The sequence below is a fragment of the Leptodactylus fuscus genome, chromosome 7 (assembly GCF_031893055.1).
Source record: "Leptodactylus fuscus isolate aLepFus1 chromosome 7, aLepFus1.hap2, whole genome shotgun sequence".
In the NCBI taxonomy this organism is placed as follows: domain Eukaryota; kingdom Metazoa; phylum Chordata; class Amphibia; order Anura; family Leptodactylidae; genus Leptodactylus; species Leptodactylus fuscus.
Window position 1 is genome coordinate 22,824,816 of NC_134271.1, and position 25,376 is coordinate 22,850,191.

Here is a 25,376-nt window from a genome sequence, read left to right on the forward strand (position 1 = left end):
TCACAGTACAGTGCTATAGACGCTGCTGTGAGGAGGGACGTTCCTGACTGACTGTCAGAAATTCCCTTCTGACAGTGAAGAGCTATGGTACCGGCACCGATAGCTCTTCACCGGGGCCACAGAAAGGGAAAGCCAATAGTGTGCTAAATTCAGCGCACTGTCAGCTTTCTAGCGGTGTATAAAACCCCAGGAGGGGAAAGGTCCTCTTTAAATTGATCCCTTTATGGGGCATACCATAAGACTATATAGAAGAGCTGTCACCAGTCTCTGTGGGTGTAGACGTGTTCCAACCAGACTATATTCAAAGATGATATGTAAGGCTCGGTTCACACCTGTGCTTGGTTTCCATTCAGGGATTCTGTTCCCCATTCCTCTTGAAAAATGCATGCTTCGAACGGAAACAGTACGGACTCCATTACAGTCTAAGGGTAAGTTCACATGTTTTTTTTTTGACCGGAACCTGAACCAGAGGCCGCCCGAGGTTCCGGTCCAAAAAACAGGTAGCCGCAACTGAATGCCGGTGCACTGCACTGCACCGGCATCCAGTCATGCACTCCATTCCGGATTAGGCTCAATGAATGGGCCTAGTCGGCTCCCCGAAAAAACACCTGACCGACTCCCATTGATTTCATTGGGAGCTTTTTTTTTCGTCAGGATTTTGAGGCGAATACAGCCTCAAAATCCTGTCCAAAAAACCCCACGTGAACTTACCCTAACAGTGACTAACAGATTTTTTAGGCAGATTGGGTTTCCTTTTTTTGGGTCCCTAAGCAGACCCAAAGAACGGAAGCCAGAATGCAAATGTGAACCTAGAATCAGTGGGGCCAACCTACTGGCTGTAGGATCGTTCTCCAGACCATCTGGTAGGGGTTGTAGTCATGTGGAAGCATTTATTTGGGTAGTGTTATACATGATGACAATAATTCACATAAATATTAAGAATATTGTGGACTGTGACACTAGAGAATCATCAGCATTTATTAGGAAACTAAAAACACATAGAAAGTACAGGACAATAGACATTTTTGGACTCTGGTCCTTCTAATACCAGAACGTTAGATCCAAGGTGAGCGCTAATGTTACTGGAGAGATATTGTCGAGTATGGGTTTCAAGTGGTCGTAGCCAAGAAAGTGCTCACCAAACCCGCCGTACTCTGTCCCCTTGGCGTTGACTCTTGCCAGTGCTCTGCCTTTTCTTCAAGATTTAGCATGCATCCTTGTGGCGCATGTGCAATACAAGATGCCCACAGAAGGGGAAGTAATGTGTAACAGTGCGCATGTACGAGATATCAAAGCAGAAAACTCTTGTATTAGACAGTTAAGAAGCTGTCACTGGAGACCAGTGGACAACATGGGGCATGTCGTAGTAATGGGACCCTAAACCACGCACCCAGGACCACCCCCATTTACATATGTCTTCAAAGTTTATTTTCTTAGTGACTGGACCTTTATCCAGAGACCCAAAGGTATGCTTCTAAAATTGTTTAAAGGGAGTCCTTGATACTAGTAACCTATTCTTAGTATCAATCATTATTACTAAATCGGTGGGCATCCCAAGAGCCGGCATTGCATGCAGAAGAACACCGCAGCCTCTTCTCTGCACACCTAGCACAACACTGTACATTGTATAAATGCTGTGCTCGGTATTGCTGCTACTGAGTTGCAGTATGGGCATGCGAGCAATAAACGTGACGTCCTTGGCCTCCTCCAATAACTCAATGGGCCATCAATATCATAGCCCTGGAAAACCCCTCTATTGCTCTATGGTGATGATATTGTCATAAACCACAAACTACTAATGTGTCTTATACATAATTCATTCTTAATGTCCAAGCAAAGAAGAAACGTCATGTGGTGTTGGGAGGAAAAGCCCCCAATAAATGTTTTAATGAGAATCTTTATACATGTTTATATATAATTATATATAGTCACTTTTCCATCAGATGACAGATTGTGTGGAGGGATCGTGCAGGAATCGGGGTATTGTTAGGATTGGTCCTTCCCCCCGACAGTACTAACACAATATATTTTACATAGGAGCGGGCAGAGAGATTATGCAATAAGGCACTGGCATGCCTCCAAGAGTTGGACTGGCGCCTGTTCAGCATTCATGCAGGATGAATGTCAACTCCAGAAGGTCGGATTCTGTGGCAGTGGCAGGGTGACATTGTTTCACACTAAGGCTAGGAGTCAGGGGTCCTAAAGTCATAGGGAGTACATTCTGTGGGACCCCAGCTCCTCGAGTGCCTTGTTGCTGTAACCTCCAGGGAAGGGCGGTGTAGAGGAAAAGAGATCCTCACCACCGGGCAAGAAGCAAACTTTGGCTTCTCGTCTTGGTTAAACATCTGCACAAGCTCCACAAGAGCGGTGAACAAGTGTTAATAAAAAGACACACTCAGGGAGGGAAGAAGGAGAATAGAAGGGCTGGGTGTTATTTACACGTGGCAAGAACCGCGACGCTCAGTACACAGAATAGATCCGAATGCCACAGCACAGAACCATACTGAATATCATCTCGATGATCTAAGAGAGAAGACAAAAGCAAGATTTAGAAAATTCAATATTTCACAGAATAAAACATTCTATTGTACTAAGGCTGAGTTCATACGGGGTATTTTGGTCAGGGTTTTGACCAAAAAAACGGCATTGAAATCAATGGGAGTCGGTCAGTTCTTTTTTCCGGGAGCGGTCTGTTCCGGCTCCAGGGAAAAAAGAAGCGACATGCGCATTCTTCAGGTGATTGCCATGCCCAGTTCAGTACAAGAGCAAGGGAAAGAGAGACAAAATGCAGGATTTCACACAAAGGAGACAAAATTTTTTGCATTTTAGGAGTAAATATGTTCAGAAAGATCTATCTACCGACTAGGTCCATTCATTTGGGCCTAATCCGGAGCGGAGTGCCGCGACTGGACTGCACCGGAATCCAGTCGCAGTTACCGGTTTTCTTTGTCCGGAATCTGAGGCGGGCTGTTTTCACAGATTCCCTCAAATACTGAAATGTATAGGGGATCCATGGAAATTAAATCTATGGGGAAAATGCAACATATTTGGAGGTAAAATTATCATGCTCCATTTTTGAAAAAAAGCTATTTTCCTGATGTTTTTTCTGCAATGTGTGGATGCGACTTAATAAAATCTCATAAAGCACAGCACACCTTCCCGCTGCGTTTCTGCAACAGCCAAATAAGACTGTGTTTGCGCAATGTATGGCCTCAACCTTAAAGGGATTCTACCATTAAACTACCTTATTTTCTAATGAACATGTTGGAATAGCCTTAAGAAAGGCTATTCGTCTCCTACCTTTAGACGTGGTCTCTGCTGCGCTGTTCTGTAGAAATACCGGTTTTAACCGGTATGCAAATGAGCTCTCCGCAGCAATGAGGGCGGGCCCCAGCGCTGAAACACCGATGAGCGCATCCCCATTGCTGCCCAGAGCTCTTTCCTGCGCCGCCTCCTTCTTCTGCAGCAACTCCGCCTCTTCTGGCTTCTCTTGCTCTTGTAGTTCGATACAGGAGCATAGGGAGGCCACCCCAAAATGGCCGCCGGCCGGCTCCTATATTGAACTGCAAGAGCGGCTACCCCAAAATGGCCAGAAGAGGCGGAGTTGTTGCAGAAGAAAGAAGCGGCGCAGGAAAGAGCTCTCGGGCAGCTCAAGAGCAGCTCGGGCAATGGGGATGCGCTCATCGGCCTTTCTGCGCTGGGGCCCGCCCTCATTGCTGCGGAGAGATCATTTGCATACTGGTTAAAACCGGTATTTCTACGGAACGGCGCGGCGGAGACCACGTCTAAAGGTAGGAGACAAATAGCCTTTCTTAAGGCTATTCCGACGTGGTAATTAGAAAAAAAGTAGTTTAATGGTAGAATCCCTTTAAGCCCGGTTCACATCTGTGTTCGGGTTTCCGTTCGAAGAGTTTTCTTGGAGACCACCTGAATGAGACCTAACCTAGGTCCGGTTTACATCTGCATTCGGGGAGTCCAATTGGGGACCCCCCGAATGGAAACCTATATACATTTAAAAGCGGTTACCTAAGGAAACCTGTGGACCCCATAGACTATAATGGAGTCCATGTGGTTTCTGCATGAAAAATGCAGCGAGAAAAGTGGGGACTGGAATGGCCGAACACAGATGTGAACTGGGCCTTATGCAGATACTGCTCAAGGTATTCAAAAAGAAGAGACTGCAGAGTGTTTGAAGAATACAATGTATCGGCAAGAGTTCAGAAGGAAGACCGAAAACTCACCATAATGACAGCCACCACAGCAGCCGCAATGCCAACCAAGTGTAGTTTAGACTGGAACAGGGCGTCAATTTTTTCATGGCAATCCTATGGAAGTGAAGAAATGTTAAAATGTTGCTTGTAAATTAAAGAGGTTTTCCCACAAATACATGTGTGACATATCTACAAGACTAATCCAGACTATACTCAATGACCAGGCTTTACGGGAACAGCATCTACGCTGTTTCCATAACCTCCATTCACTTCTATGGGAGTACCGTAAAACCCAACCATCGAGAACAGTCTGGATTATCAGCAAGGTCCCAGTAAGGTAAAGCCATGGGACGGAGTATGGGGGGTTCATTTAGAGACAGGGCGGGTCCCAGAGGTGGCCCATCTATAAGACTATTTTTTGGATAGGTCATACATGTCTTTCACGAGGAAGCCTCTTCAAGCATCCAGAATTTGTCATCTTATATTACTAAGTCTACTGACCGTATTTAGTATTCCAGATGGACAAAGATTGTCGACGAGGTTTCTTGCGTCAAGTTTACAGCACTGCAGCTGTAAGAAAAGGAACATAACATGGGTTGTGAATATAGAGTCTGAAAATACATGGGGACATAAATGTATCGTACAAGGGACATGTGTATACATTGTAATAGCTAAACTATCTATCTATGGAATCTACAGTATCTATCTATCTATCTATCTATCTATCTATCTATCTATCTATCTATCTATCAATCATCTATCTATCTCCTATCTATCATCTATCTATCTATCTATCTATCTATCTATCTATCTCCTATCTACTGTATCTATCTATCTATCTATCTATCTATCTATCTATCTATCTATCTATCTATCTATCTATCTATCTCCTATCTATCTACTGTATCTATCTATCTATCTATCTATCTATCTATCTATCTATCTATCTATCATCTATCTATCTATCTATCTATCTATCTATCTATCTATCTATCATCTATCTATCTCCTATCTATCATCTATCTATCTATCTATCTATCTATCTATCTATCTATCTCCTATCTATCTATCTATCTATCTATCTATCTATCTCCTATCTATCTATCTATCTATCTATCTATCTATCTATCTATCTATCATCTATCTATCTCCTATCTATCATCTATCTATCTATCTATCTATCTATCTATCTATCTATCTCCTATCTATCTATCTATCTATCTATCTCCTATCTATCTATCTATCTATCTATCTATCTATCTATCTATCTATCTCTATCTATCTATCTATCTATCTATCTATCTATCTATCTATCTATCTATCTCCCTCCTATCTATCTATCTATCTATCTATCTATCTATCTATCTATCTCTCTCTCTCTCTCTCTCTCTCTCTATCTATCTATCTATCTCCCTCCTATCTATCTATCTATCTATCTATCTATCTATCTATCTATCTATCTCCTATCTATCTATCTATCTATCTATCTATCTCCTATCTATCTATCTACCTATCTATCTATCTATCTATCTATCTATCTATCTATCTATCTATCTATCTATCTATCTATCATCTATTTATCTCAGTATAAGAGCAAGGGAAAGAGAGACAAAATGCCGGGTTTCACACAAAGGAGACAAAATGTTTTGCATTTTAGGCGTAAATACGTTCAGAAAGATCTATCTACCTACTGATACATTTCTTACCGTCTCATGGAAGACTTTGATGACAGGCTTGGCCTTCTCACTCTCCTCCTTCTTCAGGCTCCTCGCTTGCTCGTAAGCTTCATCATAAAACTGTTTTATCTCTTTTGAGACCTGAGAAGACACAAGGTTTTATTCCATGTCCCGAAACCTTACATAAGTCTGGAGAGAGATAGAAATGATATCTGTACGATGCGTATACTTTATGTGAATTGAATTACATGCAGTATAACCTTTAGAAGTGTATAGACACTTTGGGGGACTTTATATTTTCGCTGTTGCTGTCAAGAGGTGGCTGTTAAAGGATTTTCCTTCAGATAGGTTATTGATATCTGAGTAGTGGGGGCAGGGGTGTAACTACCATGGTCGCAGCGGTAGCAGCTGTCACGGAGCCCGGGACATTAGGGGGCCTGGTGGGCCAATGGAGTTTTTTGTTTTTTTTAATATGCTGTTACCTGCTGGAGTAACTCCAGAAGGTAACAGGCCTTATTTACTTACCGATCCTGGCTCATGCTCACAGCCGCTTACCCTTCTGTGGAGGCTGTGAGCAGGAGCCGGGATCGGTTAGTAAGGCCGCGGGCCCACAAACACAACTATCATTATACTCCGGGGTCTTTTCAGACCCCAGATTATAATGATTGAAGGGCTAGAAGAGGTGAGGAAACATAAAAAACCCTGTTAATTACCTTTCCTGGGCTCCAGAAGGCTGTGAGCTCACTGGGTGACGTCCCAGACGTCACATGGGCCGGGCCTGCATCATAATGCATCACGACGCAGGACTGGCTCACGTGACATCTGGTCCATCATTGAAGATGGCCGACAACAGCAGGGAGCACACCGGACCCCAGGAGAGGTAAGTAAGGGCTCGTTCACATGGGGGTCGGTAGTGGGGATTTTGGCACCAAGAGTGACGCGGGGGGGTCGCATCACTCTTGGGTCAAAACCCGCCTGCCACGACCGTCGCGGTCGCAGAAAGGGCAGCTCGCTTCTTTTTTCCCCTAGTGGCAACATGCCGCTAGCGGAAAAAAAAACGCTAGTGGTCTCCATAGACCACCATTGTATGGAGGCGGATTTTGAGGCGAAATCCGCTGTCAAAATCCACCTCCTTGCCCTTGTGTGAACTAGCTCTAACAGTGTTTTTTTTTTTTTTTGTATTCTCCGCTGGGTCTCCGATTATTATACTCTGGGATCTGAAAAGACCCCAAAGTGTAATATTTGTTCATGAGTGGTCCACAATGGGGCATAATAGTTTGCACAGGGGCCACTATGGGGCATAATACTGCGTGCAGGGGCCACTATAGGGTATAATAGTGCATGCAGGAACGTGGTTTGTGTGTGTGTGCGGCGTAGCGGTAACGGCCTATTACGTCTGTGGCCAGGTCCCCTAATGTCCCGGGCCCTGTGACAGTCACTACCGCTGCTACCCTGATAGTTATGCCCCTGACTACAGTATAGACCAATGTTTAGGGCGCTGAGGGAGAGGCAGCAGGGTGTATGCGTCATAAAAACGACAATCTTATAGTGCACTGTATGGCTATAGGGGTACAGGTATTGTAATATATTTACCAAATGGCTGCGTTCCTTGTAATTTTGGCACAGGACGTTGATACAACGTATAAAACGTTGATACAAGTATAAAACATTTGGCTTACCTGTTCTCTGTTCACAAAGCCCCAGATGCCAGCAGCTACTTCACATGCAAACAGGATTACTAGACAGGCGAAGAACTGTCGAGACAGCAAGGTGAACAGAGGTGAGGAACAAGAAGAGAGAGGAGAAATGTAAGAAGTTCTCTATAATATAATTGCAAATAATAAAGCAAAATCAACTAAATTACATGTATGCCGTAGGATAGGATGAAGGGGAATCTAGAATGTTTATGGCAGGATTCTTAGGGAGTTCATTTAAAGCGACAGGTCCACTTATCATATAGATATCTCCTTAAAGAGATTAAGATTAACTCATGGGATTATTGCATATGCGTAAGGTGAGAAAGGAGCTGAGGTAAGAAAAACCCGTCAACCCCAGTGACTTCACATGATCCTTCCTTGTCTGTTTCCATAGGTTCTGACTATTCTTTATAGGGCTGCTAAGAATGTATTCCCCGTGTTATCTCATAAATATGGTGATTTAGGATCCTGCTAAGAACTGCATTAGTCAATACAAAGAGCAGGTATAGGTTGGAGATATCGGCGCCGTTAATTTCTGCACCAATATTGTCAGAAGTTTGGGACGTACAGTTCAGCGTCATTGTTCGGCTGTGAGGAACGCCTCCCCTGGCAGTACTCTATCATAGACTTATATTTTCAGAGGGGCAGTTCCTTACCACCCAGAGATGACTAAGGCCCGCCCTTCTGACAGTAGGACAATATCGGTGCCGAAATTAACGGCACTGATATCTCCCGCACTGGGGCACATACTGGGAAAGCCAATAATGCCTTGAATTCAGCGAACTGTTGGTTTTTCTAGTGATATATAATACCGCACATCGATGAGGACATAAAAGGTGCTCTTTAAGAGGTTTTTGAGGAATTAATAATGACCTATGCTTAGAAAAGCTCATTGATACTAGATCAGTAGCTGTCTGTCACCCAGCACCTCTATGATCAGCTGTGGCCATGACATTTGGGTGAGCGTCGCTTCTGCGTTAGAAACCAGTATAATCACTTTTATTCAAAACATGGCCTATTTGCACTTCCGTCCTATACACGTGAATAGGGCTGAGCTGCAATATGAAGCACAGCCAATATGTAATGTACAGATTTCTGCTTAGGGAGTGTTCAATCTTGCGCTGCTGTCCGGAAAAACAGCTCAGGGACGGCTTGCATATGGTCAGTTTAAAAACTCACAGCGGGCGGACAGCAGCGCAATTGTGAACACCCCTCATTGCAGAGGCTTCAACACTCATCCAAAAGCTGCGGCCTCCTCTAATAGCTGATCATGCGGCGTCAGACCCCTACCCATCTGATACTGATGACCTATCCTAAACACAAGTCATCAATATTAGGCCAGGTTCATAAGGGGTGTTTTGGTTCGGAACCAAATGAATGGGCCTAGTCGGGAGAAGGGAGTGTCTTCAGGCGGATTCGCGAGGTGACTCCGCCTGAAGAATGAGCATGTCCCTTCTTTTTTCCGGGAGCCGGAACAAGCCGCTCCCGGAAAAAAGAATTGACCAGCTCCCATTGCTTTCAATGGGAGCTGTCTCTTTGGCCAGGATTTTGAGGCGGATCCTGACCAAAATACCCCACGTGAACTCAGCCTTATGATTGTGAAAAAGCCCTTTAATGAAGACCATTAAATACCCCGTACTCCTGGAGGTGACTGAACATTTTTTACCAAGAGCCTCCACAGATCACAGCTGTTTGCGGAGAGGCCCAACACAGGGTCACCTTTGGCTTATAATTCAACAAAAAGGAATTGTACAAAGCAGACAATCCCTTTAAATGAGTCACATTCAGCCTATCGTCGAGGGAACCTTAAAACAAAAAGACAATTGTGCAAAACAGACAACCAACCTCTATACACGAAGAAGAGCCACATCTCAATCACTTATTGTGTATGATCTTTTGTGTTCTATCACTATAGAGTCGATCCACTGGTGGAATATACAACATGGCGCAGCATTTATATAGTATGGGCTGTTTCTTACCGTTCCTAAAAGACACTGGGATTCCTGAATGGCTCCATAGCATCCTAAGAAACCCACAAACATCATGACCGCACCGACTGCAATAATTATATAGATACCTGGAAGGATATTATAAAATGAAGTTACTGCAGAGCAGTCACAAGACATTCGGTTGTAGATAACAAGTCTTCTTTTGGGGCAGGGCAAGCAGATTTAGGGTAAGTTCACATGGGGTTTTTTGGTCCAGAACCTGAGGCGGAGGCCGCCTCAGGTTCCGGACCAAAAAATGGGAAGCCATGACTAAATGCCGGTGAACTGCACCGGCAACCAGTCGCGCACTCCGCTTCGGATTAGGCCCAATGAATGGGCTTAGTCGGGAGTGTCTTCAGGCCGAATCGCGAGGCCAATAGGACTGAAGAATGAGCACAAACGGCTCCCAGAAAAACGACCTGACCGGCTCCCATTGATTTCAATGGGAGCTGTCTTTTTGGTCAGGATTTTGGGGCCTTACCCTTAGTAAGGCTATTTCTAAAAAATTTAGGACAGGTCTAGCAATTTCGGGACAGTTGGTAAGAATGTCACTGCATGCCAAGTGGCCGGGGAAAAGTGTCACATTGCTGGGGGTCCAACCGCTGGGACCCCTATCAATTAGGAGAACAGGGGCCAAAAGCCCCTCATGTATGCCTCCTGCATGTGAAAGAAACATAAATCCAATCCATAATTTGCACTCCATTCACTTCCATGGGGCTTCTTTCCTGTCCTGTCCGGAAACACTATATCAATGAATGGAGCGTAAGCTGTGGAACACACTTGCATTTCATTCCAATGTACAAGGCGAGCATGGAGGGCTTATCGGGCTCCCATGTATAGGGGATACATTGTGATCTTGGATTTCAACTAACCTATTCCTTTGATCTTGAGAGACAAAAGGGAGCGCACTGAGTGTAGTATTAAACCATACAAACGTAGGGTTGTGGAAAGTATTGTGACTAGATCACCTGATGAGGTATATATGTAGCTTGAGGATACAAATCCCAGGTGAGAGTGGAAGCGGTTCAGCCTGTATACCAGAGGGCCGGAAGAACAATGGACAGCACCAGAGACCATGGGTCCATAGCAGGGAGATCTACGCTCACTGAAGATAAGGCACAAGCCAAAGTATCCAATACAAATTTCTTTATTGGTATAGGTAAAAAACAGATGGGCACAACGCGTTTCGGGCCAGACCTAGGCCCTTTTTCAAGTGCAAAAAATAACATCTGGCCCGACGGGACCTGTTATTTTTTGCACTTGAAAAAGGACCTAGGTCTGGTCCGAAACGCGTCGTGACCATCTATTTTTTTTACCTACACCAATAAAGAAATTTGTATTGGACACTTTGGCTTGTGCCTTATCTTCAGTGAGCGCGGATCTCCCTGCTACGGACCCACGGTCCCTGTTGCTGTCCATTGATGTCCATTTTGATCTTGGGGAAGGTAACCCACTGCCAGAGAATCCAGACAGTAACTTACTCCTCTTTCCCCTATCCAGGATATGTGTATCTCACCCGACGCACGGGTCCATGCATATGTGAGCGAGAGAGATATCAAGTGTTTGGCATTGACTAACCAAAGACATACACACTTACCAATGTAAAAGGTTGCTGGAACTTGCTTGTCCCCAATTTGTTGGATCAAGAGATTGGAAGTCGTAGGCTCATGTCGCAACCACAGGGCAACACCAAGGATGACTCCTCCTGCCAACTGAATGGAAGATGGGCAATTTATTAAAGGAAATAGGATTTGGATGAACATGTCTAGTGGATCTACCTGGATCCTCTTCAAGTTATGGTTGTTGCACCATATAGTACTTGGTGGGCGCTGTTCACCATACATACTCTATACGGTATATATAAGCACCAACCCCTTTATTAGAATATAAAAACACTTCTATAAGGTGCATTGATCTTTGATGATAGATGAAGGCATACGTTGGCCCTTCTTGCTGCTCTATATTACATTCCGAAGAAGAGCCGAGACTTGCGATGAGCTCATGGCGCTTGTATAATGCATTGCCAACACCAAGGAGCTGTTAAAAACATTTTACGCATTAATCTTTCTGACAACAGTGCTAAGTAATGTTGCCTGCAATGGCATGAATGTTCTCAGCAGATTAACACAGCACTCAGTGCCATAGTCAATTATCAGCCTGCCGGGTGCCTGCTAAATATACTCTTATTTACCTGCCTGTGCAGTTCGGGAGATGGCTATATACTGTGTTCATTCCATTAGTTTTATGCAAAGGCCACTTATTATAATAGAGAGCTCTTGTCTTACAGTAAGATAATGAAGTTATCCAAGAAAGCTTTTCCATAATAGTTACATTAAGGAGAAGGTTCATTGGGTAACTTTATTACTTATACCTATTAACAGAAAGTCAAGGACCCTTGCAGTAATGGGGGGAAGATTTCTTAAATGTTTGAAGTTCCTAAACTCTAATTTATTCTTCTTACTTGAAAGCGTACCTAAGCGTTAAACAAACGTTGCATAAATCAATGGTATAGTGTGTATACAGTAGTAACAGAATTAATGGTCATTATACAGTATGACTTGTATTCTAGCAGTGTTGCCCCCTGTTGGCTGGAACTACCTGCCATACACTGCACACATTAAGTAGAGGGGAATCTGCTCCATAACTGTCACTTTCAATCAGAAAGAACTCCAGGAACACAAAGAATATAGATCAGGAAGTACTGACTTGTCCTGATGTGAATAAATTACTTTGATTCAGATAGAAAGCTTCTATTTAGCTCCAGCATCACACTATCACACTAAACTGGAGGAAATTGGCGCAGATTTCGCCCCCGAATCCAAAGCAAATTCCTCCCGGAATCCACCTCGCATTGTTTTCAATGGGAGATAGAGATCGCAGCATGATGCGAAAAAAGAAGTGTTCTGCTCGCTCTGATTCAGCCACGAGGAGTGTGGCTTGAGACTCCCTCCAAATTAGGCCAATTCATTTGGACCCAAGTAGAACTGGAATGCCGTGACGGAATGCTGATGCACTGCGCCGCAGCGAAAATTCTGGCGCGAAAAATGAAGAGAATTCCTCTTTATTTTCCGCTGTGTGAACATACCCTCCCTTTGCTCACTACTCCCCTCTTTTCTCCATTGACTTCTATAAACATGTGTATTATGAAAACAGATGCAGCAGAATTTTCAGAGTGAAAGTCAGATGAGCAGATGGAGGGGAAGCAGGCAAAAGACATGACAAAGGCAGAAACAAATCTGTTTGATCACATGTATTCCAAAGTCTCATAATTGCATTTACTGTTGATTTATAATTTCTTTTTTAATTCATGACTTTTTAAAAACATAAGTAAGACCATATGAAATTCTACTGTAAGATCCTTCCTTCTAGACTTGAAGATTTCCACCGGAAAAAGTTTTTTGTTTCCTTCCGCCTGAAGGATTTCCTGAATATTTGGATATAGCTGATGAAAGACTTTAAAGGGATTCTACCACTAAATCGCTTTTTTTTGTGCGTTAGACGTCAGAATAGCCTTTCAAAAGGATATTCGTCTCTTACCTTTAGACGTGGTCTATGCGGCGCTGTTCCTTAGAAATACCGTTTTTAACCGGTATGCAAATGAGTTCTCTTGCAGCAATGGGGGCGGGCCCCAGCGCTCAAACGGCGATGGGGGCGTCCTCACTGCTGCCAGAGACCTCTCTCCAGCGACGCCTCCATCTTCAACGGCAACCGCGTCTTCTTGCGGCTGGGGTCACACTCCGCTCTTGTCCACATGCGCAGTACACTCCTGTAGTTCTCCGTAGAACTGCGTACTGAGCAGAGTGTGACCCAAGCCGGAAGAAGACGCGGTTGCTGTTGAAGATGGAGGTGTCGCTGGAGGGAGGTCTCTGGCAGCAGTGAGGATGCCCCCATCGCCGTTTGAGCGCTGGGGCCCGCCCCATTGCTGCGAGAGAACTCATTTGCATACCAGTTAAAACCGGTATTTCTAAGGAACGGCGCCACGGAGACCACGTCTACAGGTAAGAGACGAATAGCCTTTCTTAAGGCTATTACGACATGGTAATTAGTAAAAATGTTGGTTCAGTGGTAGAATCCCTTTACCTTGTGCTACTATATAAGTATTCGATGTTATCCATTGAGCCTATACTGCATTGCCAAAAACATACGGTATCGTAACATAGTCTACTATGCCATTCCACACGGAAAAAAGGCATATACCTGGCTTGTGCCAAATGGAAACACTGTTTTGGCATAAATCAAATTCTTTCTTCTACTTCCTTCCAATTACATAAGAGGAAAGGGATGTGAGGAACCTTCTGGGTGCCACAAACTGGCGCTCCAAGTGTCAGAGGTGGTAGCGGTGGATATCGTGGCAGACGACAGTGTCTCGAGAGAAAAAATGCTACAAGGTCATCTTGGGCAGAGATATTTTTCACTGACTCAGTTCCTCTTCCTCGGGAAGGAAGCTTTAATCTTAGTTTGTTTCTTAAGTAAAGAAAAGCAGAGTCCAATCTTCCATTACAAGGGACAGGAGGCCAAAGGGTCACACAGAAGGAGGTAGCCCTGATAGGTCACAAGATCAGGATGCAGCACTTGAAACCTCACGAAAAGAATTTACCTGACCCTAAAGAGATCTGTAGATACACGTCATAACCCCTGCACGCTAAATATAGTGTAAGCCAATAGTCCGAAGAAAACACTGGAAGAATGGAAGATAATAGTAATGTCCGGGATTATTGAGAAGTTGTACGTTGGAGCCAATAAATAATACTGTATATCCCAAACGTTCCATGTACTTCTATGGGGCTTCGGGCCCTTCCTGTCCGGAAGCATCATAACGATTAACGGAACATTAACAGTTATCAGATCTAAAGTTCGGTGTAGCTTATACCGATGGTACAAGGCTTTCTTTCGAGACATAGGAGCGGAAAGAATGGAATATGAGCAGTGATGGGTTCGTCATACAAGGTACGGCCAAGGAGCCCAAAGGACTCCAGTGAATTTTAATAGAGTCCTTACAAATTCTGTTATTTTCCTGTAAAGACAGCACTAGATTTTTAATCCAAATCTTAGGCCTCATTCACATAAGTGTTCAGGTTTCCATTTAGGAAGTCCGCTTGGGGATTGCCCGAATGGAAACCTATACGCATTAAAAAATGGTTCCCTAAGAAACCACTCGGACCCCATAGAGCAGACCTGGGCAATGTGCGGCTCGCGGGCCACATCCGGCCCTCTGACTGCTTCTGTCCGGCCGCATAGCTAGTGGAAGGTCTTTCAAGGATCTGTGATGATGTCATCACAGCCTATCACCAAGATAGGCTATGACTCATTAGTGGGTGGAGCCACACGGGCCTGTGTGCTCGCTGCAAGCTGCCGGCAATGGGGGCTGCTGGATGATAAAGAGAGAAGAGACAGCATGTGTGAGCAAGAGGGGGGAACTAGGGGCAGATGTAAGGGGGCAGTTACACTGAATGCACATGGAGGGGGGGACATTAAACTAGTGGGCAGATGGAGGGTGACATTAAACTGTGGCTCTGGAGAAGGGGACATGTCTGCATGGGGGTAGCTGGAGGGGGACATGTCCCCCTCCAGCTGCCCCAGTTTAATGTCCCCTCTAGTTTCCCCCAGTTTACACTGGAGCACCAGGAGAGGGACTTAATACTGTGGGACATTTGGAGGGAAACCTTATAATGTGGGGGGTACAATGTTAGGGTGACTGTAAGAGGATTATATTTTGTGGGGCACATGAAAAAAATGACTGAGAATGGGCGGAGTCAGCGGAGAAGTGGGTGGAGCTAAATTTGCCTTGGCGTGCATAGCCCTCTAGAACCGTTACAATTTCTCATGTGGCCCCATGGGAAAATTAATTGCCCACCCCTGCCATAGAGCATAAAGGGGACTGTATGGTTTCCGCACGAAACACGCAGGGAGAAAAGTGCTGCTGCTTCGTACGGAAACCACACGGCCCCCATTATAGTCTATGGGGTCCGTGGGTTTCCCAGGTACCCGCTTTTTAATGCCTGTAGGATTCCATTTGGGGGGGACCCCAAGTGGACTCCTTGAAGGGTAACCAGATGCGATTGGTGCCTTAGCCAAGTCTAGAAGCCAACTACAAACGTTAGGATCCAGCAGGCATAAGTTGGACCACCAACATTGTATCCTGATGCGATTTCCTTGACTATACACCATCTGTTCTTCAGAACAATCTCTTCTTCTAGTTTACGTCCTCAGGATCCCCTTTTACTGGATGTTTCGTCTCGATCATAAGATTCTTGGTAGAAGCAGTTGCATGACAAAACCCCTCTAGGTTGGCAATTTGTGAACTAGTGGCCATGGCTAGTCTATTGCCGATCACCAATGCCTTGTTCAGGGTTCAGCGTTACCCGTATGTGAATTCACTCTGGAAGTGATCCATGGAAAACCGGATCATGTGTCTAATTTCCATACAGGTGTCTTAAATAAAGTGGCCACACAAAAATCACAAAAGTGATTAAAATACATTACTGACCAACGCATGAGATCTCCAGTCAGACTTGTACTCACTATAATAACAGCTCTATAACAGATCTAACCATTGACCATGTATGACAAAAACACAGGAAATAACTTGAGAAAACAGGAAAAGCAGATGATTAAGATAGGATGTAACGCCGGGACTGTTATATAACGGCATACCATCCGCATCTTCTATAAACTAACACTTATTAACATTTACTGTTACTGGGACTGAGGGGGTTTCTGGGGTAAAAAATACTAATAACCGAAATTAAATTAAAGAGGATCTGTCACCAGGTACAAAATGCTAAATAAAATACAACAATTGGTTCCCGCTGAGCCCCTGATCGGTCTGGTGTTTTCCTTTTTAACATCCGTGATGTCATTGATGAGGTTCAAAGCCAGCAGGGAGTCACGCCTGAGTCCAGGAGAGGTGAGTAACATTGTTTTTTTATGTTTTATCACCTAGCCTGGTCCTCCAATCATCATACTTGGCAATCTGAAAAGTCCCCCGAATACAATAATATTTTGTACTCTGTGGTTGCATCAGCCATCTTTTTCGGTGTGGCCTGCTGGGGGAGCAGTATATCAACCAGGGACAGAAATAGACTTGACAGGCTGATCAGGAGGGCCAGCTCTGTGCTGGGGAGCCCCCTGGACCCAGTACAGGTGGTGGGTGACAGAAGGATACTGTCTGTGGTGACCTCCATGCAGGAGAACAAATCCCACCCCATGTATGGGACCTTGATGGGACTTGGCAGCACTGTAAGTGGCCGTCTGCTTCACCCCAAGTGTGAGAAGGAGCTATCGCAGGTCCTTCCTTCCAACCGCGATCAGGCTGTATAATCTACATCAGACCAAGCGAAGATCACTCCGCACAGAGGACTAATGATTATGATTATGAAGTCTTCCTTCTTTCTCTTCCGTTCTTTAGCTGCTATGGACTCCTAGTATATCTTCTCTTCTCAGCTTATGTGTGTCCTGTAATATATTACTGTGTATTATCCTGTATCTGTATTACTATGCTGCTATAACATGCTGAAATTTCCCCACTGTGGGACTATTAAAGGATTATCTTATCTTATCTTATGAAGCCCCCAAATTTCAGGTTCTGCAGTATAGGGATACTATGGGACATTATACTGTGTGAAGGGGCCACTATGTGACTTTATACTGTGTAGAGGGGCCACTATGGTACATTATACTGTGTGAAGGGGCTGCTATGGGACATTATAGGGATCCCTTTCCTCTTATGTAATTAAAAGGAAAGGAGATTGAAAGACAGAATTCAATGTATGGAGGGGCCACTATGCAGACATTATACTGTGTGTGGAGGGGCCACGATGGGACATTATACTGTGTGGAGGGGCCGCTATAGGCCATTATTGAACATTATACTGTGTAGACTGTGGAGAGGCCAATGTATAACATTATACTATGTAAAAGAACCACTATGGGACATTATATCGTGTGGATGGGCAACTATGAGACATTATAGTGTGTGGTGGGGCCACCATGGGACCTTATAAAGTGTGGAGGCCACTTTGGGACATTAAACTTTGTGAAGGCCACTGTGGGACATTATAGTGTGTGTAAATGGGCCATTATACCATGTGGGGGCCAGGAAAGGGGGCGCTAAGCCATGTGGTGGGCTCTGGGACAAATGACTGGTATGGGGCTCAGCCTTTGCTAGTCACGCACCTGGATATAAATAAATATATATATATGTGTGTGTGTGTGTATGTGTATGTATTCCATCACCATGAAACAGGGGAACAAAATAAAGTCATAGACTTCCCTGAGGACAAATGGTTGGGTGTATTGAAATCCAGCGTGAGGCCCCCCGTACATATGAGGTGGTCTGCTGCTTCCTCTGAAACCTGGCCAACCTTCGACAAACGTTTATGGTTACCGGACCTACTGAGATGAGACAGGGACACTTGTGTGTGGGGTGGGGACCTGTATGGTGACTACATTTGACCTAAACTGGCTTTTTTCATTCAGAGCGAAGGGAAATAGGAGGAGAATTTAGATGTACAATTCTTTAAACCGTTGTTGCTTTCCATCTGTTAAGTCAGTAAGCTGCCTGCCAAGGCTTTGATACCGATGCTTGTGCTATTAATGCAGGTCCTACTGGCTGCAGCTGTCTATATGACTTTACTGCCAAGAGCGAGCTTTAGAAACCAGCCCCGCAGCAGAAACTTACTAACCGTCTTCCTAGTGACTATAAAAAGACTGGGCAGCGACAAAGAATGCGTTGATGGAGACCCTCGTAGCTGGGAAAGGAAGGGTGTGGCCCCCAAAAGACACAAAAACTATATACAAGAATGCTGAATAGACATTGGAAATGCATTAAGACAAAGAGGAAACGAGGAAAGGAGACATTCTGGAATCAAGATACTGTGAAATGTATTCCACACGCCGCGAGACAACTGCTTCTCATTACCAGAGCAACATTTACGGGGTGGAACAGTCGGAGAGAAGGCAGCAGGAAACAAATGATAACCTAGCCATTCCATAACTGGTCCACAAGACATCCTAAGAAATGGTGGCGTCCACCAAGCTGTTACTCTATAGGGCAAATTACTGAGACAAGATAAGGAGAAAGACAGAACCATCAAGGAGAACCTTCTCCAAGGTTCTATGAAGAAACTCCATCTTCTGGGCGTATGCTCTACTAGTATCTTCACATGATGGAGCAACTTATTGGAGTCCAGACCATACCCCATGTACGGGGGTTTCTCAAACGCTTGACTTGTAACCCTACTGAATTTTTAGGGAAATTCTGAAGCATGTTATCCTTCAAGCCATCATAGGAAAAAAAAAACACCCAAAATGAGAGGCTTATCTGCAGGAACCACTCCAGGTCTGAGCTGGAGTAGAGGCACATGGCCACTGACAAGGCACAAAGCCAACTACTTCCGGCCCGTGCTGTGTATAGTAAGGGCATCGGAAGCACAGGCTGCCTGCCGGCCTCCTATCGATCATGGCTAGACCATAACAAACTGATTCCAAGACAACCCCTTTAATGCTATGGTTTTTCCGGCAATAGGGACTTATGAAATATGAATTTATTAAAATATTTTTTGTGGCCTTTGAATACTTACGGGTAAAAAATTCACAATTCACTGCAAGAAATGACTTTATTAAATTACACACCAAGAACCTCATTTGGAGTCATTTTACTGCTGTGGATTTCGGGTACATATACTACAGATTTGCCGCAGCCTATATATCCTCTGTGGACATAACCTTAGAGCTTAGGCCCGGTTCATATCTGCATTTGGGTTTCTATTCGGGGTGTCTGCTTGGGGATCCCCCTGAATGGAAACCTTTGCGCATAAAAAAGCCTAAAGGAACCTGCAGACCCCATAGACTATAATGGGGTCCGTGTAGTTTCCGCTCGGTTTCCGTTGCAGGATTGGAAATCGCAGCATGTCAGTTATACCTACGGAATCGCCAGTGGTTTCCCTATAAGTATAATTCCGTGAAATGTGCTGTGGGAAAGGCCGCAAGCTCTTGCCATCATAGTTTTTCCTGCAGCGCTTTTTTTTGCGGGACGCCACATGGGGCCTTAGACTTGATGTCAGATAGATAATACTGATAGGTTTGGTAGACTTTGCCATAACGTGGTTGAGAGGTTTTAGGGCCAGACCATACATTGTAGAACTTGACATGCGGACTCGTCCTTACTCTTCTCAGCCTTATTATATTTGATCGCAGATACAAGCCGTGTTTATTGACAGCCCCCCACCAAAGAGCCAGGGGAGGGGAAGCAGAATCAATTCAGTTGCGGAACTGAGGAGGGTGATTTCATCGAATGAAAACTGTAAAAACCGAAGGGATGACGGCGGGGAGGGGGTTTGCATTCATACAAATACAATTTTGTCACATGCTGGATACAGCTGCATGACTTGGGCCCGTATAAAAGGCAACAGGCTGTACCATTCTCCAATACTGTTGAGGGCTTACGTATTGTATCAACTGAAGCAGTTCTATACTGTGTTACAAATATCGCTTATATAATAGAGTATGGATCTTGGCAGCTGCATGGTGAGGCAATGGATATGTACCAGACAGTAATCTCTATGTACCTGCAGCATCTATATGGACTGATAGAAGGCCTCGCAAAAATAAGCAAATAAAAGGTTCCTCTTCTGTAGTCACAGTCCCTAAGATCCCCATGTAATGACTACAATTAACCAACACGTATAAATGTAGCAAAGTGTAACTAGATATGGATCAGAGCAATGGACACAGGACACAAAAGTCAGGAAAGAGTTGGAGTTCTGGGACACATTGTGTTTCGTCCAATATCCATAAGGCACATTGTAGGATTTCCAGGATTAAAAAAAAATTCAAAAAAACGTAAAATAAAAAAATTAATCACCTGATCCTTCACCAATCCAGAACCACCACTCTTGTCATTCTGTATGCACTGGCCTGCCCAGATGGTGTTTCAGTCCTTGGCCTAAGCAGTCACGTAGCCAGTGATTGGCAATAGTGGTCAGATGTGCTTGGATAGGTCAAAGCTTGAGACTCTCAAAGCCTGCTTTTGGGTAGTGTACCTCTTACTGAGAGATCTCTGGATATGTCTCTAAGATGACCTCAAGACATTCTGCCCTACTGATGGACGTTGAGAATGACCATGTCACATCATGATTGTGATTTAACAAATCTAGCCTATTGTGACCGAGCAGATGTTGAGTGAAGAGGTTACGTGAAGACATGCACCGTGGTGAACATCTTCTGGACGGCCCAGACAGACCACCCATAGAAAGGATTGTTTGATCTGCTGACAAGCACAAACAGTTTCCTTGTCCACTATCCAGACACAGACTTCATTACGCACCCATGTCTCTGTCACGACCATGTCCAGCTGCTTAATAGAAGGAAATTTGCGTCAAGGTGCCCATTATGTGTCCTTCCATTGACTATAGTATCCTGTAGCCACGTGTTGCTCCTCATGGCAAGGCTTACAACTGGCAGGATAATCCTCACCCACATACAGTAAGGGTTTCCCAAGTATGTCTCTAACAGTCATCAGATATATTGCCAATGGACAATCTATGGGACCAGCTTGGACGCCAGTTTTGGCCACCTCCAAATGTGTAGAATCTACAAGCCCTGCTGCAGATGTCCACCTCAAATGCCATTTCTGTAGCGTGAATGGACACTAAGATTGTTGTATAATAATGTCATTGGATAATGTATTGATATACGGCAGCTATATAGTAGTGTAATACATGGATAACCCAAGCCCACCAGGACTAGAGTTGCTACTTTTTAATAGGTGCGCTGGACTTAAGGCCCGGTTCACATCTGCGTTCAGGTTTCTGTTCGGTGAATCCGCTTGGGGATCCCCCTGAATAGAAACCTATCCGCATAAGAAAGTGGTTACCTAAGGAAACCCGCGGACCCCATAGACTTTAATGTGGTTTCCGCACGAAAAATGCAAAGAAAAAAGTGCTGTTTGCTGGGCTTTTCTCATGCTGATAGGGGAACGGTACGGCCCGAACACAAATGTGAACCAGGCCTAAGTGTTTGCCTGTTCGAATATGTAACTCCTTGTAAGGATATCACAATATTGGAAAAAGTCTTTCCCTCTGTTTTCCAAAATAACATTAAAAATATTGCCATTGACCTAATAGGAGCACTCCACGAATACGCCAGACTCAAAGTTATGAATGTAGTGTATTCATATGGGGAACAGTCCCCTGCCCTCTTCCCAATGATTGACAGGCCCCTGTATATATATACGTCATCCATCACTGAGAGGGGTGGGGAAGATGAAGAAGGATCAGGTATTCCTTTCCTCATCATTGGTCCTATTCAAGAAATGTGCCATTTTGTCTAATAGGTGGATCTGTCCATATACGATGTGGCCCTCGTATTGGGCACCATTTTCTGCAACGTGTGGGCTTAACCTTAGGTCGCACATTGCAGAAAAGCTGCTTTTGTTATGAGTTATCCATCCCCAAATAGAATAGGATAGGTCCACAGGATAGGTCATCACTCAGATCCCGCACAGATCAGTTATCATGGCAGCCTTTGGTGCAATGGATGGAGAGCATATTCAGGATAGGAGCAGTGCTGCAATTCCCCAGAACTACCACCATACAGTGAATGGAGCTGTTGCGCCTCTCCAATAACTTGAATAGCTCACTGTATCAGCTCCTGGGCCACGAGGATGCCAGAACAGCTAATCCGTGCGGGGCCTGGTTGTTGCACCACCATAGATCCCATAATAATGATCCATCCTGTGTGAAGTAATGGGGGATAACTTATAATGTGTAATTTTATCACAAGAAAAAGACATGTTAGAAAAAGTCGCCATGTATCCGTAACAGTCCATTGTCACGGTCCATAGTCTCATAAAGACAATCCTTGTCCTATAGATGATCTTTCACATTATATACACAGATGTTGCTATATATGTACTCCTTTCCGGACAGCATGTCCCTCAATACAGTTGTGGAATAAACAATTGGTGGAAAGTATGACATGAAAGTAAAAAAGGAACTGATAGTATAAGTGTAAGTTTCGGCGGGTGATATAGCTGTACCCTTCATGAAGTTGTATCCAACAGAAAAGGGCTCATAATAACATCTAACTACATCGCTGTGCTGTATGTTGGCGTTATATGACGTAGATGTTATATCAATGTCTTCTGGGCTCATATCCTTTAATATATATGCAAAAGCCTTGAGCAATACCTTTATGGGGCCCCCTAAAAATATGCTGATCACAGTGATCCCACACCCGGGATTCCAATGATCTAGTAGGATAGGCAGCAAAATTTTGCAGAAATCCTCAAAAATTTTCCATTTTCAGACTCCAATATGGATGTAGATAGTATTTGTCTAAGATTTGGATAAATTTATGAAGAGTAAATCCACAACTATGCTGCAAAAAAGTGGCATATATTAGACTGAATACAGGTTTGCCTTGCGCTAGGTTCATGGTCCCATTTGTGATAGTACAGGTCCATAGACAATAATGGGTCAGTGTGATAACATGGCTACAAAATTGTCAATGCACATGACTAAATGCAAGACAACTGACTAGTAAAGATAGACCGTGCGATGACACAGCACTCTATAAAGAGCAGTCTAATATTATAGTTGTTTTGTCTCAATTTCTGCTTCTAAGAATAGGCGGCCAGTTATTAGATTTCAGGATCTATTTTTTTCATGGATGATATGGATACCCTGGTTCTTTGGTTCATTGAATGGGACTGTCAGAGGTGTCTGATACTATCCTATAAAGGGGTATTCCTGTTGGATGGGGTGACTTACTGACCGGTGTGGATGTGGTCTCTAGGACCCTCACCCATCAGAAGAACTGGGATGAAAGACGCAGAAATTCGAGCATGTGCACTGCTGCTTCATTCATTCTATAAGAGACGGTGAAAGCCAAGTATGGCACTTAGGGTACTTTCACACTACCGTTATTAATACCCGTTGCTCTCATCCGTCATACGATGAGAGCAATGGACTCTATTCACAATATAGTTCCGATGCAGATGGAGCACCGTCCGTCTACGTTCACCGTAATCCAAACCACGTCACAGGAGCTTTCTTCCATCATGTCGATCTAGTTTTCTTATGGATGACAGGCCTGCATGCAGAACTTTCTCTTCCATTAGAAAAGTAAACACACCTAACAGAAAGAAGCTTCCATCGTGTTTTTTACATTAGAGTGTATGGGAATGGACAAAGATGGCGGGGGCTCCATCTGGATCTTTCAATACATCGTTGTTAAAGTTATATGACTCGTACTGGCGGAAGTCTTCGCCAACTTTTCCATGCCAATCCTAGGCCTCAGTGGTCGTATACAGCGATTTGTGCCGATACAATTCCTTGCGTACATGCTGGACCAGACAGTGGAGAGGGACACCTGGGCACTGGGACAGGTGAGTATGGGTTTTTGCATGTTCCACCTTCCTCGGCCTTCTCAATTCCTGGACAACCCTTGTCAGGTAAAATCAGAGACTTGGGGCCCCCTGTTCTTGGCAATAGATGTTACTTTAAGAATCGTCCTCTGTTGCATACATGCCTATCAGGGTTTACTTACAGAGCATCTCCAGGCAGGGTGTCCTAAACATGCCCCTTGCAATATTCTTAGGCAGGCCTCATCTATAGACAATGTACTATTCACATATGTCTTATTTGTGCTATTTCGTGTAGTGGGTGACACCCACGCAAAAAGTTTCTGAGGCATGTCTTACCCCACGTCCCCTGAGAGGTCACAGAAAGTGTAAAACTCAGCAGAGAACACAAAGAACAGAAGTGAAAGCTCCTCCTACGGTGCGACATCTCTAGGCCTTCCAGGGGCATGATGGGAGTCACATTTGCATTAATAGTACAAGATTTGGCAATGGCTTTGCCGCTTAACTTCAGCAGCTATACGGTTGGACTGACTCATCTTAAACCATCTTTAATAAATTTCCAGTTCTTTCTACAGCAAAGATGAAAATTCGACCACAAGTATTTGTAAAGTTACCGAGTACAGGGAAAGTTTGAGTTTCTGCTAATATTGCGAAACTATAATTTCCTCATACTATGATAGAACAAGTATATGGGTAGTACGCTACTATAAAATGTCATGTAAGGCTCGGTTCACATCTGCGTTTGGGTTTCCGCTTGGGGACCCACTGAACAGAAACCTAAAAAAAAGTGATTACCTAAGGAAACCCCGCAGGCCCCATAGACTATAATGGGGTCCATGTGGTTTCCGTACGAAAAATGCAGAGAGAAAAGTGCTGCTTGAAAGACTTTTCTCTCCACATATTTCATGTGGATAGGGGAACGGAATGGCCCGAACTAAGATGTAACCGGGCCTAATACATCCATTCCATCCACAGAATATGGATTTAGGATCCATATAATACTGCCATACAACGCTTAAATAGTGAAGGGTTAATGTTTCAGTCCCTGGTGGTCTAGGGTTGTAACTTTGCTCAGGTTGCCCTAGACAAGGAGTGTCCTGAACAATTGTGTTCTTTGCCACTACCTATAACTAAAAATTCCCCCCATATACTAGGAATCAATAGCAGCTAAGGAAGAAAAGAAAGAAAGAAAGAAAGAAAGAAAGAAAGAAAGAAAGAAAGAAAGAAAGAAAGAAAGAAAGAAAGAAAGAAAGAAAGAAAGAAAGAAAGAAAGAAAAAAAGAAAGAAAGAAAGAAAGAAAGAAGACTTCAGGATCATTTAGTTCTCTCTCTTCGCTTGGTCTTATGTAGATGATAGCCATATTCTTTACATGGGCATGTGGAAAGGGTTTGCCATAGCAGATGATTTTGTGATATAATGTTTAGAGATGAGCAAATAGT

The 25,376-nt window shown here is 44.1% G+C and overlaps 1 protein-coding gene across 1 annotated transcript in view; it reads right to left on the minus strand.

The window, feature by feature from the left end:
- Positions 1-827: 827 nt before the first annotated feature.
- CD81 (CD81 molecule) overlaps positions 828-25,376 on the minus strand; it is a 28,640-nt gene continuing 4,091 nt past the window's right edge. Inside the window, exons 2-8 of the mRNA XM_075281341.1 lie at positions 11,170-11,284; positions 9,564-9,661; positions 7,567-7,641; positions 5,918-6,028; positions 4,713-4,781; positions 4,242-4,325; positions 828-2,523 (exon numbers count right to left, since the gene is read on the minus strand). Of these exons, the coding sequence (XP_075137442.1) occupies positions 2,461-2,523; positions 4,242-4,325; positions 4,713-4,781; positions 5,918-6,028; positions 7,567-7,641; positions 9,564-9,661; positions 11,170-11,284 (615 nt within the window). The 3' untranslated portion in view covers positions 828-2,460. The remainder of the gene's footprint in view (positions 2,524-4,241; positions 4,326-4,712; positions 4,782-5,917; positions 6,029-7,566; positions 7,642-9,563; positions 9,662-11,169; positions 11,285-25,376) is intronic.